Source organism: Malaya genurostris, chromosome 3, assembly GCF_030247185.1.
Source record: "Malaya genurostris strain Urasoe2022 chromosome 3, Malgen_1.1, whole genome shotgun sequence".
NCBI classification, from domain to species: Eukaryota; Metazoa; Arthropoda; class Insecta; order Diptera; family Culicidae; genus Malaya; species Malaya genurostris.
The window spans coordinates 95,598,235-95,612,779 of NC_080572.1; the positions used below are offsets into that span (position 1 = coordinate 95,598,235).

General features: G+C 35.0%; 1 protein-coding gene across 5 annotated transcripts in view; it reads left to right on the forward strand.

The window, feature by feature from the left end:
- The window catches only part of LOC131438387 (uncharacterized), a 140,994-nt gene that overhangs the window by 2,167 nt on the left and 124,282 nt on the right, over positions 1-14,545 (forward strand). For 2 of the 5 annotated variants that reach the window (XM_058608394.1, XM_058608398.1), the window contains exon 2: positions 4,747-5,258. In XM_058608394.1, coding sequence (XP_058464377.1) covers positions 4,875-5,258 — 384 coding nt within the window. In that variant the 5' untranslated portion in view covers positions 4,747-4,874. The remainder of the gene's footprint in view (positions 1-4,746; positions 5,259-14,545) is intronic. The other 3 variants (XM_058608396.1, XM_058608397.1, XM_058608395.1) reach the window with 3 other exon arrangements.

Sequence of the window (14,545 nt, forward strand, 5' to 3'; positions counted from 1 at the left end):
TAGGCTCGTTTGAAAGCTACTGTCGGGCCATTGATCATGTTCTAAATGCTGTGATTTTTGTTCCCGGAGATGTGATGGTATAAGGGACGTAACCGACAAAACACGTTGATTTTTTTATTTTTTCATATATATGGGTGCCAATATTTTGGGATCACCCTTAATTTCGTAAAGCGCTAGCACTCAAAAGTTTAAACACCTCGAAAAAAGTCCTCATGCAAAATTTGAGCTGAATCGGACATGGGTAGGGGGTGCTTCCCGGCGGTTAAGGTTTCAAAATTTTCGATCTTGAAAAAGCACCATAGGGGGAAGCAGAGATGGCATTTCACCAGAGTGATAAACGCTAGAGTCAGATTTCTGCCACACCGAGGATGAAAAAAACGAAGCACCGCACAAAGAGGAAAGCGCACTTCTTCTCAGTGTCGAATAGACAGCATTTGAGTGTGTGCTTGTGGTTAAAGCAACTGGCGCGAGTGAAACACATTCTCTTCGCATGAATCGCTCACACGCGCTCTCGTCTAAATACACCCAAGTGACCACTGGCGCGTGATTGTGAGCGAACACTTCTGTGAACTTCAATTAATAGAGAGTAGATCTGGCCTTGCTATGAAAAATTTGCAAGGAAAACCGAAAATTTTACGATAAATTGTTTTATTTTGCTGATTTTGCGTGTCCACGCTTCATCTACGAAAACCATACAGCAGAGTGCTCACCGGCGTGTACACCTCTGTGAAAGTATCTGCATCCACCTCAGAGAATTTATTAGCTAATGCTCTAGCACTTTGGTGCGATTCAGTGGAAGAGGTAAAAGGAAATAAACAAACGCACTCATGATGCGTGCACACTTACACAACGGTGGTGTATAAATGTGAAAGAGAAGAGCTCTCGTTGAAGTTGTCAGTGTGAGGGGAGAAATTTTGCTTGCTCTTCGTCACACAGAGGAGATAGACATCTCTGGGGGGAAGTACATGAAATTTACGAAATCCGAATCCGCCCAAACAGTACACTAGCATAACCTTTTCAATTTTTAATAGTTTTAACGCAAGTTGAAAAAAAAAATCGTCGTAGGCTCTAAATGGCAGTTTAAAATTTTAAACATCTCACTTTGTTGTTCCGGAACCGGAAGTTAGATCCGAACGAAAATCAACTAACTAATTATACGGCTATGTGGATGTATTTGGTTTGATTTTTCAGTCTTATGTATAAAAACCACACTTATCAGTCTGTAATTCCGAAACCGGAAGCCGTATCCGAATGAAATTTGGGCTATATGTGATTGTAAGACCTTTGAACCTTAGCTTGTGAAAACTGGACAAATGGTCTCTGAGAAAATCGAGTGCACTTTTTTAATTCATTTTGCACATTTTTCCCCGTAACTCCGAAACCGGAAGTCAGATCCAGATGAAATTCACTATAGGGCCTTTAATTTGACTCTGAGTGAAAGAAAATCGGTTAGGCGGTCTCTGAGAAAATCGAGTGCACTTTTTCGATTTGGAACACATTTTTATTTTCTATATAGGGGTGCAAATCAGAAATTCAAGGGTAAATACAAGTAAAAATGTGGTCAGCTTTTGAACACTTACAGCTAAGACAGTTTAGTTTTAATCAGTAATGTTCATAGCCATGTATTTTTAATTGTATATCATTGAAATGTTAATTAATAGCTGGCAGTGTCCTATATTCCTAAATCTCCGGTATACCAGATTTCCCTGCCATAGACGACGGCTTTAAAGGAGTAAGCGATATATCAATGGGAAAGCATCGCTTTGATTGGTCAATCGATGCAAAAGCGAAGCTGTAGGGTTGCACTCGAATCTATAAATATGAGCGAAACTGTAGCTAACGTTTCATTCCTACGTGTAGCATTTTAGAGGAAGGTTGTTGCTAGTCAGCAAGACATGAAACGATTTGAAGCTTCAATTGATATGCTCTGATCATGTGTCATGCGAGTTCAGATGATTTGTTAGGTCGATTTCGCCTGAAAAATTTGCAACCGCCCCACGGTAAATTTTGAGTGCTTAAGATTAATTTCTAATTTATATAAGACGAACTCGATTAATAATGCGAAAAAGTTTATCGTTCCAACCGAAATCGCAGAATGGTAGTAATGGCAGAGAAACTTAAGATGAAATGTAGCGGAAAGCGCGAATCACGTTTTTGATTAATTATTCAAAAACTGGACCGTCTTACGAAAAACCAAAAACACTTAAGTTTTCGAAATCAAATTTATCACAACTAAGTATTCTTAGAATTTTGAAATTTTGCTTTGCCGAGCCGTAATTGGTTTTTGAAATGTATAAACGGTTACTGTTTCGTTCCACGGGTATGGTTTTAGAACAGAAAAATAGTGTTTGTAGCAGAATTTCACAAAGAATCTGAAAATGCAACACAAAATTATAAAATTTTAGCCAAAACAACCGAAATGTGAAAAAGTTTACATAAACTTTTTCGCATTTTTTTAATTGTTTGCACGCTGCTGTTTCGTATTGAGGTGGTATGAGAAATGCACGGTGGACTCGGTGGCATTATATCGTGAGCAAAAATTACATATCAAATAATGACGAATTTATGCAGCATTGGGTTTTGTGTTGAAATGAAAACGGTTTGAATACAATAAGATGGGTATTGTATAAAATCGTTTATTTTCTAAGTAACTGTCATTTATATTGCTAAAAATGTCCAACTCTGTTGAGCTCAATGCATTGATGTTGCTGAAGCAATAATGCTTGGCTGTGTAATATCATATAATTGATATAATTTTAGATTTGAGCAATTTTTATAGTAAAACTAAAACTTTAACCTTGACAGGCTACTGAATGAAATGAATACAAGTCAAGTATTATCGTCCATGTAGAATATTTGAAAGTATAACTTTTGTATAACCTGTGATACAAACAATGTGGCCTGGTGAACTACTGGCAAATATATCGAAAATACTTGAATGTTCTCTTGTCTTAAATCGTTCTTTTGAAGAAAAATCCATGCTTGTTACTAAACTCAGGCATATACATGGTTAGCAAGTTAGTCAATAAATATATACATATGTTAGTCATTCATAATTACTCATGATTCATAGCTCTAGTGTAAGAGTAATCACTAACAATAACGATTGAACTAGCATATATTCAAAGTGTGAAGGATTTAAAAATCCATTACGTCCAGTCTTTTATACAAGCCAACATAATGAGAGGTAAGCCCACTGCGCTCAATCACAGAAAAAAGTTCTGGTTTCTATGTGTCGGTTTTTCTTGTTATGCTTTGTGCGACGGTTATGACGCTACATTCCACCTTAACGCTATAAAAATAATTGCGTGCAAACAAAACTTGAACATAAGCTTGGCGAAAAGAAGCTTAAATTTCGAAATCCGTATCGCAAGTATGTACAAAAATATAATTGCATACATTTGGGATATTGATGTAATTTCGTTGGCTACAAAACAAATACAAATCAAAACAAACAGAGTCCATATTCTGGGTTCGCGTGTTCGGTGTTAATTCCTAATATTGATTAATCTAAGTAGACTCTCCTGCAATTGCGGATTCAGAAGTGTGACGATTGATTGAACTGTTTGATTGTCGATCATTAGAAATTTTGGTTGCCTTGTTCCACATCAATGGTTCGAGTAACCCCATGGGGCTGATCCTTGTAGTTTTTTTTAATTATTTTGCACATTTTGTTCCGTTACTTCCGATGCTGAAGTTCGATTCGGATAAAATTCAATAGTGTGCTAGCTATGAGACCAAGATACCCTTCGTTTGAATTAAAGTTTGTGAAAATCAGTCCAGCCATCTCCAAACATACACACACAGCCATGCGTACTCGACTCGAGCTGATTCGAATTGAATATGACACTTCTGGGCCTCGGTTTAAAAGTCGGTTTTCACAGTGAGTGCATAGCGTTTCTATATCAACTGCAAATGAAAGCAATAACTAATTTTCCTAGTAAGCGAAACAAAGAGTAATGATTCTGCGAATTCTGGCGAATGTATTCATTGTATTCATTTTATAACCTTTGATAAAATCACTCTGTGTCATTACTATTCGCCACAGCAAAACATGTGAACATATTTTCAATCGAAGTTTTGCCTTTCTCATTTTGCAATCACCTAGTTTGGAAACCTATTTTTTAACCGAGACTCGGAGGGCCTGATTCAGCTCTACGAACTGAACGAATGTCTGCGTGTGTGAATGTGTGTGCATGTGACAAAAATATGCACTCAAAGTCCTTTACAATGTTTCTGAACTTGGTGTAAAATAGAGAAATATTCTTCTAAATTGAATTCAATACTATTTCAATGCTCTCCATACGAACCGGTTAGCTTTGGCATCGAGTGAAAACGACATGAGTAAGGTTGGGCATCAATATTGCATAACATTTCACACTACTGTGAACGTACACAAAATCGGCTACTTTTTTCCACCCAGTGCTTGATTGTTGCTCTAATTGGTTAAAATTTTAAATTGATACGTTTTGAAATAAATTAAAATATTATTTTTAACAACATTTAAAACGTGTTTCCGCATAACAGTCATTTCATATTCTAACATTCATTGCCTCACATTTGAAAAAAGTCGTTAACATACAAAATGTTTGTGACAATTTGCACTTGATATTTTGAATGATTTCTTTACGATCAAAATTCAAACGATTAAATGAGGCAATTGAATTTGCTCTCAACACGAACAAACAGGGCGCTAGATTCTAGATTCCCATTTTTGTGTCCTCCAATGAACTGATTTTTCATCAGCACTAGTTCCATGTTATCCTATTGCGCAATCAGTGTGATAATAAAGTTTAAAATCAACAAGCCAGTGAACGAGTGACAGCAGAACAAAAAAAACGGAAATCGCTTTCTCCATCAAGAATTCAAATGAGATGCAAATTTTACTAGTGATAATGCGATTATTAGTGATTTTAAGCGCTTCGTTGTTCGTCGTTCGCGCGTCGGGGACCTTTGTGAACTACTCCGTCGTTGCTGCAACGGTGATTCCTAGTGGTGCCACCATGACTACTGCTAACCGCACTGGACAGGACTCCGGTGGTGATACATTGCTGGTATTGAGCCATCCGAATAGTGGCTCGGTGCCGGTGGTCGCTTCCAACGGTGCTGTGCAGCCAAAGCAAAGGTCAATACAGAGCATAGATCTGCCGAGTGCCCAGTCCACGAACATCGGGCAGTCGGTGCTGCCAAAGAATGTCTATCGAACTAAGTTATCCAAATTGAAGCTGATTCTACTGGCCGATATGCTGAATGAAATGGTAAGTATGAGCATTATAATTCACATTATGCTTTCTAGTGCATAATTTTCAAGTTTCATAAGTGTAATAGAATGTCACTAATTGACAACTGAGGGATCGACAACGAAGCATAGCTGACTCCCAAACTCACTATTTCCTACTAACGACAGGAATCGAAAAATACATTGAACTTGTTAAAAGATAATTAAATTTCCTTGCGCTTAAGAACAAAACTACCGATGCTAATGATGTCATAAAGAACTGGAATTCAGTGACATAAAGTCTGCCTTGTCTCATCTTTTAACGGCAGTACTCGCGGTGCTTTGGGAAACTTGACTTCCTCAAAAATGTTCAGCGAAATAAAACTAAGCGGATTCGGATTCATGTCCAAATAAGTGCATCTAAATAAATATATATTTGGTGGTTTTGATTGCTAAAGCTGTTTGGGAGCCTTCATAAAAATTATGTTTTTTTTATTTTAAATTAAATTTTATATTCATTCATAAAAATTCTTCTCTTCTGAATCCTTAGCTATTTGACATGTTTTTCTTTATTTGAGTGATTAATGAACATGATAAATATGATCAGTAATACCTTCACGAGGTTCTTCATCTGAGCGTAGCAATGATCTGTTGTTCAATTGCTTTTAATCCTTCCACTATGTCGAGTGTACAGTCACAGAGATAGACATCTCGGAAACATACGGAAATTGTATCCGCTGTCGAATTGCCTTCGTGTGACTTATGGTGAGTATTGCTAGTTATTTCTTGTCGTTAAGTGACGTAAGTGCCGTCTAGCAAGTCACGCTCCGGTATATGTTTGGGAAATAATATTCAATAAATATCAAATCTATGACGACATCAGCTGATTTGATCTGCGTTTGTTCTATGTCCGAATATATTTACACTTTTTACCTGTAATCATAAATGAAATACATCTAGATTCTCCAGTGTAATACTAACGAAATTGAACATCCCGAAAATGTATGTGGGACATTCCATGCAAAATCAGCCACCTAAAATTTTTTTTCCATGAAACTAGTATTTTCGGTAAAGAACTCGAAAATATTCGAGATATGATTTTTTGAAACTTCGCGTTTACAAAAAAGAGCCTTAAACAAATAAAAACCTGTTTAAATCCACCTAGTGGTGTAATGATGCCTTTCTCATATACTCATTACATCATAAATATTACCGTGAAAATCGCAAAAACAATTGTTCATTGAAAAAAATAGGAAAATTTGTTCGGACCTAATCTACCCTGTAGTTCCGGAAATAGTATCCACAACAAATTTAGGAATTCCGTATGACACTGTAAGATTTTTTCTTTGAACATATAAGTTTGTAAAAATCGATTTGGCCTTCTTGAAGGAAATTTGGTACAGTTTTCAATCACCATTTCAAATTCTTTCGAAACTGGATTCAGTTGACCGGAATAGCCGAAGTTGATTCGTTTGCCAGCAAAAAATATGATCTTCAAATTGGAACAGTTTTGAACCTAGTTAAACCTAGACTTACTATCTCATGCTCTATTTCGATAGAATCAATTAAACGAAATCTAATCAACGAAGCGAACCTGCGTTTCTGTTACTTCTGCATAGGTAAGTCAAGTTAAACAGCATGAATCAACATTATTATTATTATTATTATTATTGTTATTATTATTATTATTATTATTATTATTATTATTATTATTATTATTATTATTATTATATTTTTATTATTATTATTTTTATTATTATTATTATTATTATTATTGTTATTGACATCACTACACCACCGGTAGTACTGCACTACCGGCTGTGAAAATTGCATTTTTTTTTCAAACGAACTTCAATTTATTGACATTCTTTTATATTTTTATACCATTTATTTTACCCCGGCTTTACAATCTTTTTTTTCTTTCGATTCCACTTATAAAAAAGCAAAATTTTTATCAACCGCAGCACCGTCTTTTACCAATATCACATACTGGTAGCAGACATCCGTAATCATTTCTTATGGCATCACCACTTTCGGTGCTTCAGGAGCTGGAAAAGGGGGGACCAGTAGTGCCGAATTAAGTTTTTATGCCCACAAAATAACAAGCTTTGCAAACCAGAAAAATTTATTAGACAGTTTCATGGGATTTGTACCTGTTTTTGACCATCGTTCGTGAAAAACAACTAATGAAATTGATAATTTTCCACTTATCAGATAAAATGTTCTACCAATTTTTAGGAATCTATAAGACATTTCATTTGAATCTTAGTTTGCGAAAATCGGTTGAGCGGTTCCAGAGATAATTGAGTACAAACTTTTTCTCAAATTTTCGCATATTACCATATAACTTCGGAACCGGAAGTCGGATCCAAATGAAATTCAATAGCAGACTATGGGACCACTTTCATTAGAGTCTTAGTTTGTGAAAATCGGTTCAGCCACCTCTGAAAAAGGTGAGTGCATATTTTTGTTACACACGCACACACACACATTTTCTCAGTTTGTCGAGCTGAGTCGAATGGTATATGACATTCGGCCCTTCGGGTCTCGGTTAAAAAGTCGGTTTTCACAGAGATTGCATAGCCTTTCTATATGAGAAAGGCGAAAAATTCAACCTTGGGCAAATTTTTTGTTTCTTTTGTTTAGATCAAAAAAGAAGGCTTAGGGGTTTAACTCAAACTTGGGAAAGTTTTAGAGTGGAAAGATTAATACTTTCGGAGCAGTGGATTTTTCAATCAAGTGTACCGCAGCGCAACTCGCTCGGATACAGGCTTAACTTGTCGACACATGTCGCCCCACTGCACAGTGGTTTGAATCGACAAAAACGTGAACTTAATTCTCTAGCTGCTAAACCGTTGATCCAATATGCATAGTTCCTTTGGAGAACTCATTCACACAAACATACCTCGTGATTTGATCGCAATAAAAAATGTACAAAGCCTACTACGATAAAAGTTCATTTCACCACCTTTTTTCCCTTAAGAGATAAAGAAACGATGTCTTCTACAAAGTTTTAGAGTTTCTAACGAGAAAAAACATTGCCGAAGAAGCTAACGGTCTAACGCATATAGTTTCTGATATATGAAGCATTTTCGTTTGAAACCACTTAAAATCAATTTTTTGTGCATAACTTTTTTCGCAATTATTTTCAGTGTCTACTATGTTCGAGACAATGACTAAAAACGTAAAATTACACATTTTTGTTGAAGACTGTGCACAGTTTGACTTTTTCCCTAAAAAGTTATTTAACATTTAAATTTTTATATACACTAACTTTAACTACTAATAGGAAGCAGGGTCGCAGACAAAAAAGCTCATACATATACTTTTTGGAAAGCTTAAATCAAGTAATATAAAGTTACGAAGTGCGTAGCGTGGCCTTTTTAAATTGTGTGAATGAGACTACAAAATATAGAGTGCTTTTTTGACCATTTTCTTAGAAAAAACGTACATTAACCGTTGTGCACTCGAAAAAAAAAACACCTTTAACCACCCGAATGGGTACCCGGGTACCCATTTTTTTAAATCGCTGTAAGTTGAGCATTTTTCAACCGATTGAAGTAATTTTAGCACTGTTGGATTCAGGAACTTAAGCTCTTTGGGATTGGTACCCATAAAGATGGACATGGTGCTCCTGGTTCCCAGGAACCCGGATATCCTAAATGAGTTCCGACATCGAGGCATTTATACACGGATTTCACGTATTTTTGTAATCTTATCTAAGAATTGCTATATGAAATCAAGTGCTATGCTGAGTTGTTATGTTTATATATTTCAGGGGGCATCCGTTATGTACGTAACATAAAATTTTGAATTTTTCTACCACTCCTTTCCCCCTTTGTCGAGCATTTCTCAATCTTTTCACCATGTATTGTCACGTATTTTTGAAACCTCTCCCCCCTAAACGCGTGACGTACTTTATGTATGTTCCCTTATATACTTCACTTTCTTATCTTCAGTTTGAAAATTATTATGTACTTCAGGCCTATTGCGAGGAGCACGCAATACCAAATTTTGTGTTATGTATGCAATGTAATTAAATGCAATCAAAATTAGTGAAAGCAGTAGTAAATTTCAGGTAATAAAAATATAAGGAGTGTAATGAAAATGTAACAAAAACAATAAATTTTGAAATTGAACATGTAATCAATTCGGTCTGCGTGCCCCTCGGCCTCAGGCGATGTAAATATGTATAAGTGAGATGTCCTGCAACAGTTGGCAGCGTTGTGTATTCTACATATGTTTCATTTTGGTACGGCCTTTCTCAAATAGCTGGTTTGGAAAAGTTTCAAATTAGTAAATGACATTTATGGTGGAAAACACAAGTGTCGGAACATTCTACGGAAATCCGGATTAACGGGAACCAGAAGAACCTACTACAGCAATATACACGGCCATCGAAAAGTGGATAAATTTCTGAATTTACCCGTACTGAAAAAATTCAAATCGGATGGAATTTGCCTTAGTTACAAGCATTTTTATTTGTGGGTACCCGGGTACCCATTCGGGTGTTTACGTAATAAAAAAAATTTGAGCCGCCCCGTTCGACCCCCCTTACTGTAAAATGAAAAGTCAAAGCATGAGAAGTTATGGTCCAACTAGTTCTTGGAATTGACCGAATTGCAGAATCTTAGTTTAAACCTAACTCAGAAATTTCTTATTTTGAAATTCGAAAAGGTACCCGGGTACCCATTCGAGTGCATAAGGGTTTAATAAAATTGTTTATCTTCATATCACGCGTTCTTTGTGATATCGACCGATAAGTTACCTCTAGGCAAAAACTTGTGCAAGAAATTGCAGTCGAAGTATAAAAAAATAGAGCATTAGTTTTAACACCAGACGAAAGAGAAGACTTTTCACTATAGGTTATTATTATGACTTACTCTCAGCGAGTACCGAGTCTGTCGGAATTCCTCTTCAAAGTGAATGTTGATAGGTGTCTTATTGAACGTTATCACAAAAAAATCGCGAGATATAACCGACTTCAGTAGAAAATGTAATAGAATTGCAGTGAGGCAACCGATTAGTTATAAATTTCCTAAAACCAAACAAACCTTTTTTTGGTAATTATTATTCTTTATTCTTAGTCTGTGCACGTTTTTATACTCGAGTTCAGGCATTTCTCTTTTAAAAAAATGTATAGACTCATAATTTACATAATTTGATTTGATACTTTACCGTGTACGCCTGTATGTAACGTTATATTATCATTGACCAAATGCTCCAGCATTTGTATTATCAACCAACTCTTTTGTGTTCTTAAAAATAATATGCAGTGCTGCTCTCACCAACACCAACAGTGCATATTTGGAGCAGGAAATTTAATATAAAGCTACTTCACTGTGCTTCATTTTTCAATATACTTTAAAAGTAAAACTATGCGTCAATATAAATAAACGGTCATATTCATTGAAATTAATGTATTCCAATTTAGTTTTACATCGAGGATGGTTTTGAATCGAATTTTTTATTCAACTGATGTCCGTTTCATAATACTATTTATTTAAAAATCGTGTGAATTTCATTTTTTTTCAGTGTATGGCTTAATTCATAAGAACATATTTCGTAGAATGATATGATTTTACAAAAAAGATTCAACCTTTCAAGCAGGCTACACTTACACATTTCAACACATAAAAATTAATCTCAGAAGACTTAAATTTAAAATATGTTTTTGGGCGTACTGGTAATGGTGTAAGATATCAAATTATATTCAATCATAACACCATTGCAACAAAGCTACACTAACGACCGATTTCAATTTTTGAACATTTCCTACAAAGCTCTTTTTAATAAACCTAAAACAGTCGTGTTAGTAAATGTTTTTGCTAAGAAAATGATCAAAAAAGCATTCTATGTTTCGTTGTCTTATTTACACAATTTAAAAAGGCCACGTTACTCACTTCGTATCTGTGTATTACTTGATTTAAGCTGTCCAAAAAGTATATGTATGTGCCTTTTTGTCTGCGACCCTGCTTCCTATTAGTAGTAAAAATTAGTGTATATAAAAGTTTTAATGTTAAATACCTTTTTAAGGAAATGTCTAAAACGTGCACAGTTTTCAACAAAAATGTGTAATTTTACGGTTTAAGTAATTGTCTTGAACATAGTAGAAACTGAAAATAATTGCGAAAAAAGTTATGTACAAAAAATTGATTTTAAGTGGTTTCAGACGAAAATGCTTCATATATCCGAAACTATATGCGTTAGACCTATAGCTTCTTCGGCAAAAATTTTTCTCGTTAGAAGTTCTAAAACTTCGTAGAAGACATTATTTTTTTATCTCTTAAGGGAAAAAAGTTGTTGAAATGAACTTTTATCGTAGTAGGCTTTGCACATTTTTTATTGTGATCAAATCACGAGGTATGTTTTTGTGAATGAGTTCTCCAAAGGACCTATGTATGTCGGATCAACGGTTTAGCAGCTAGAGAATTAAGTTCACGTTTTTGTCGATTCAAACCACTGTGCACTGATCGCATTCTAACTTTGACAGTTTATTGTTAGATACGTTTTAGTTAGGATTGCGGTGTAAAAATGAATTCAAAAATCAAAATCGTTGCTACAATCCATTTAACTTTGAGACAGTTAGCAAAAATCAAAAACATTCGTTTCGTCGGGTTTCTACTTTCCTTCTTTAGATATTCGATATTTTGCAAGCAAATGATGTTTTGTGTGTACCGTGTGTTTTCTGTAAAATGATGATTTCATTATACAGACATCAGAAGTTTGATAAAAATTAGTTTTTACTATTTTTTCCCTGAATCACAGTCCTTTTTTTCCACGAGAATCACTACTTTGGAACAAAATATTTTGATGTATATGTCTTACGAATACTCCAGTTTATTTTGCAAAACAGTGCAATTCGGTAAGATATCCGTAAGGCAAATAAGGTTCATTCTAGAAAGGCAATCGATATTTCAAAGTTTGAAAAATGCAATGTTACAATGTAAGTAAATGTAAAAATTACTTCTGTATAGACACATTGTCATCAGTCTCAGAGGATTCAGAATCTGTGATCACCATTGCATCAGCAGAATTTTCCCTCACAGTTGAATAGTGAAAATTGCATCATTTCGCAACTTTTCCAAAACTGTATCACTATTTTAACTATCGCCCCAATTTGACTCGCTTTCTGTCTACACGGTGCATACAAAACGTCATCTGCTTGTAAAAAAAATCGAATTTCTCAAGAAGGAAAGAAGAAACCCGACGAAACGAATGTTTTTGATATTTGCTAACATGAGTCTTAAACTAAAATGGATTGCAGCAGCGATTTTAATTTTTGAATTCATTTTTACACCGTGATCTTAACTGAAACGTTGCTAACAATAAACTGTCAAAGTTAGAATTCGATCAGTGGCGCGACATGTGTCGACAAGTTAAGCCCGTATCCGAGCGAGTTGCGCTGCGGCACACTCTGCGCGTGCGGATCTTGATTGAAAAATTCACTGCTCCGAAAGTATTCATCTTTCCGCTCTAAAACTTTGCCAAGTTTGAGTTAAACCCCTAAGGCTTCTTTTTTCAACTAAAAAGAGAAAAAAAATAGGCCCAAGTTTGAATTTTTTTTTATTTGTTTATTAATTTTTAACTTTTTTCATTAAATAATTTATATAGAGCTAAGCTAAGTAAAAGACGCATATTTCATGTCTTGGATGAATTTTTGTATCTTTATTAGATTTTACAGTAAAGCTGTTGAAAAAAGCCTTTTTTTTAAAAGCGAAATTTCAAAAAATCATATCTCGAAAATTTCATGTACCATATTGAAATAAAAAAAAACCCTTCTTAATCCACCTAGTGGTGTGATAATGCCTTTTTCTTCTTTCATAATAGTCTCATGAAAATGTATTTCATAATTTTATTAAATAATTTCGGATACTAATTTCGAAACTGATTGATCCAGATTGATTCGAGTAGTTCACAAAAGCATGCTTCAGTGTTTATGTCACACAGTCAGCATCATTTTTCCAAATTAGTGCTTGACATTTGCGTTGCCTATTTGTAATCAGTGATGCTAATCTAAAAAAAAGCCTTCTTAGTCCACTTAGTGGAATTTCCATATATCTTGAAAAATCACCATAGGGGGAAGCACATGAAATTTTCGAAATCGAAAAAAATTTTTGATGCTAAACGGCTTAGAATTGCATGAAACGTCGAGACTTAGTGTCATCTCGAAAAAAAATTTTTTTGAAAAAGTCAACTTTTTGGGACTTAGAAAAAATATGAAAATTTCATAAGAAAGTCCCAGAAAGTTGATTTTTTCATAAAATTTTTTTTGAGATGACACTAAATTTCGATGTTTCATGCAGTTTTAAGAGTTTCGGCATCAAAAAAAATTTTCGATTTTGGAAATTTCATGTACTCCCCCCTATGGTGCTTTTTCAAGGTCGAAAATTGTCAAACCTTTACCACCGGGCAGCACCCCTTACGCATGTCCGATTTAGGTCAAATTTTGCATGAAGACTTTTTCCGAGGTGCTTAAACTTTTGAGCACTAGAACTTAACGAAAATAGAGGTGATCCTAAAATTTTGGCACCCATATATATATATAAAAGCGGTAAAAATCAATGTGTTTTGTTGGTTACGTCACTTATACCATCATATATCTGGAACCAAAAGTCACAACCATTTGATCTTCGAACTTGATCAATGGTTCGACAGAAGCTTTCAAACGAGCCTAAGTTTGTTAAAATCGGTTTAGCCATCTCTGAGAAAATTGAGCGCGTTCAAATATCTTCTAAAAGTGCGCACACACACACACAGACATTTTCCGATCTCGTCGAACTGAGTCGAATGGTATATAACATTATGGGTCTCCGAGGCTCCGTTCGAAAGTCGGTTTTTCCAGCAATTCTAATACCTTTCTATAGAGAAAGGCAAAAACCCTTCTTAGTCCACTTAGTGGAATTTTCATATATCTTGAAAAATCACCATAGGGGGGAGTACATGAAATTTTCGAAATCGAAAAAAAATTTTTGATGCCAAAAGGCTTAGAATTGCATGAAACGTCGAGATTTAGTGTCATCTCAAAAAAAAAATTTTTGAAAAAGTCGACTTTTTGGGACTTAGAAAAAATATGAAAATTTTTCCAAGTCCCAGAAAGTTGATTTTTTCAAAAAAATTTTTTTTTGAGATGACACTAAATTTCGATGTTTCATGCAGTTTTAAGAGTTTCGGCATCAAAAAAAATTTCGATTTTGGAAATTTCATGTACTCCCCCCTATGGTGCTTTTTCAAGGTCGAAAATTGTCAAACCTTTACCACCGGGCAGCACCCCTTACGCATGTCCGATTTAGGTCAAATTTTGCATGAAGGCTTTTTTCGAGGTGC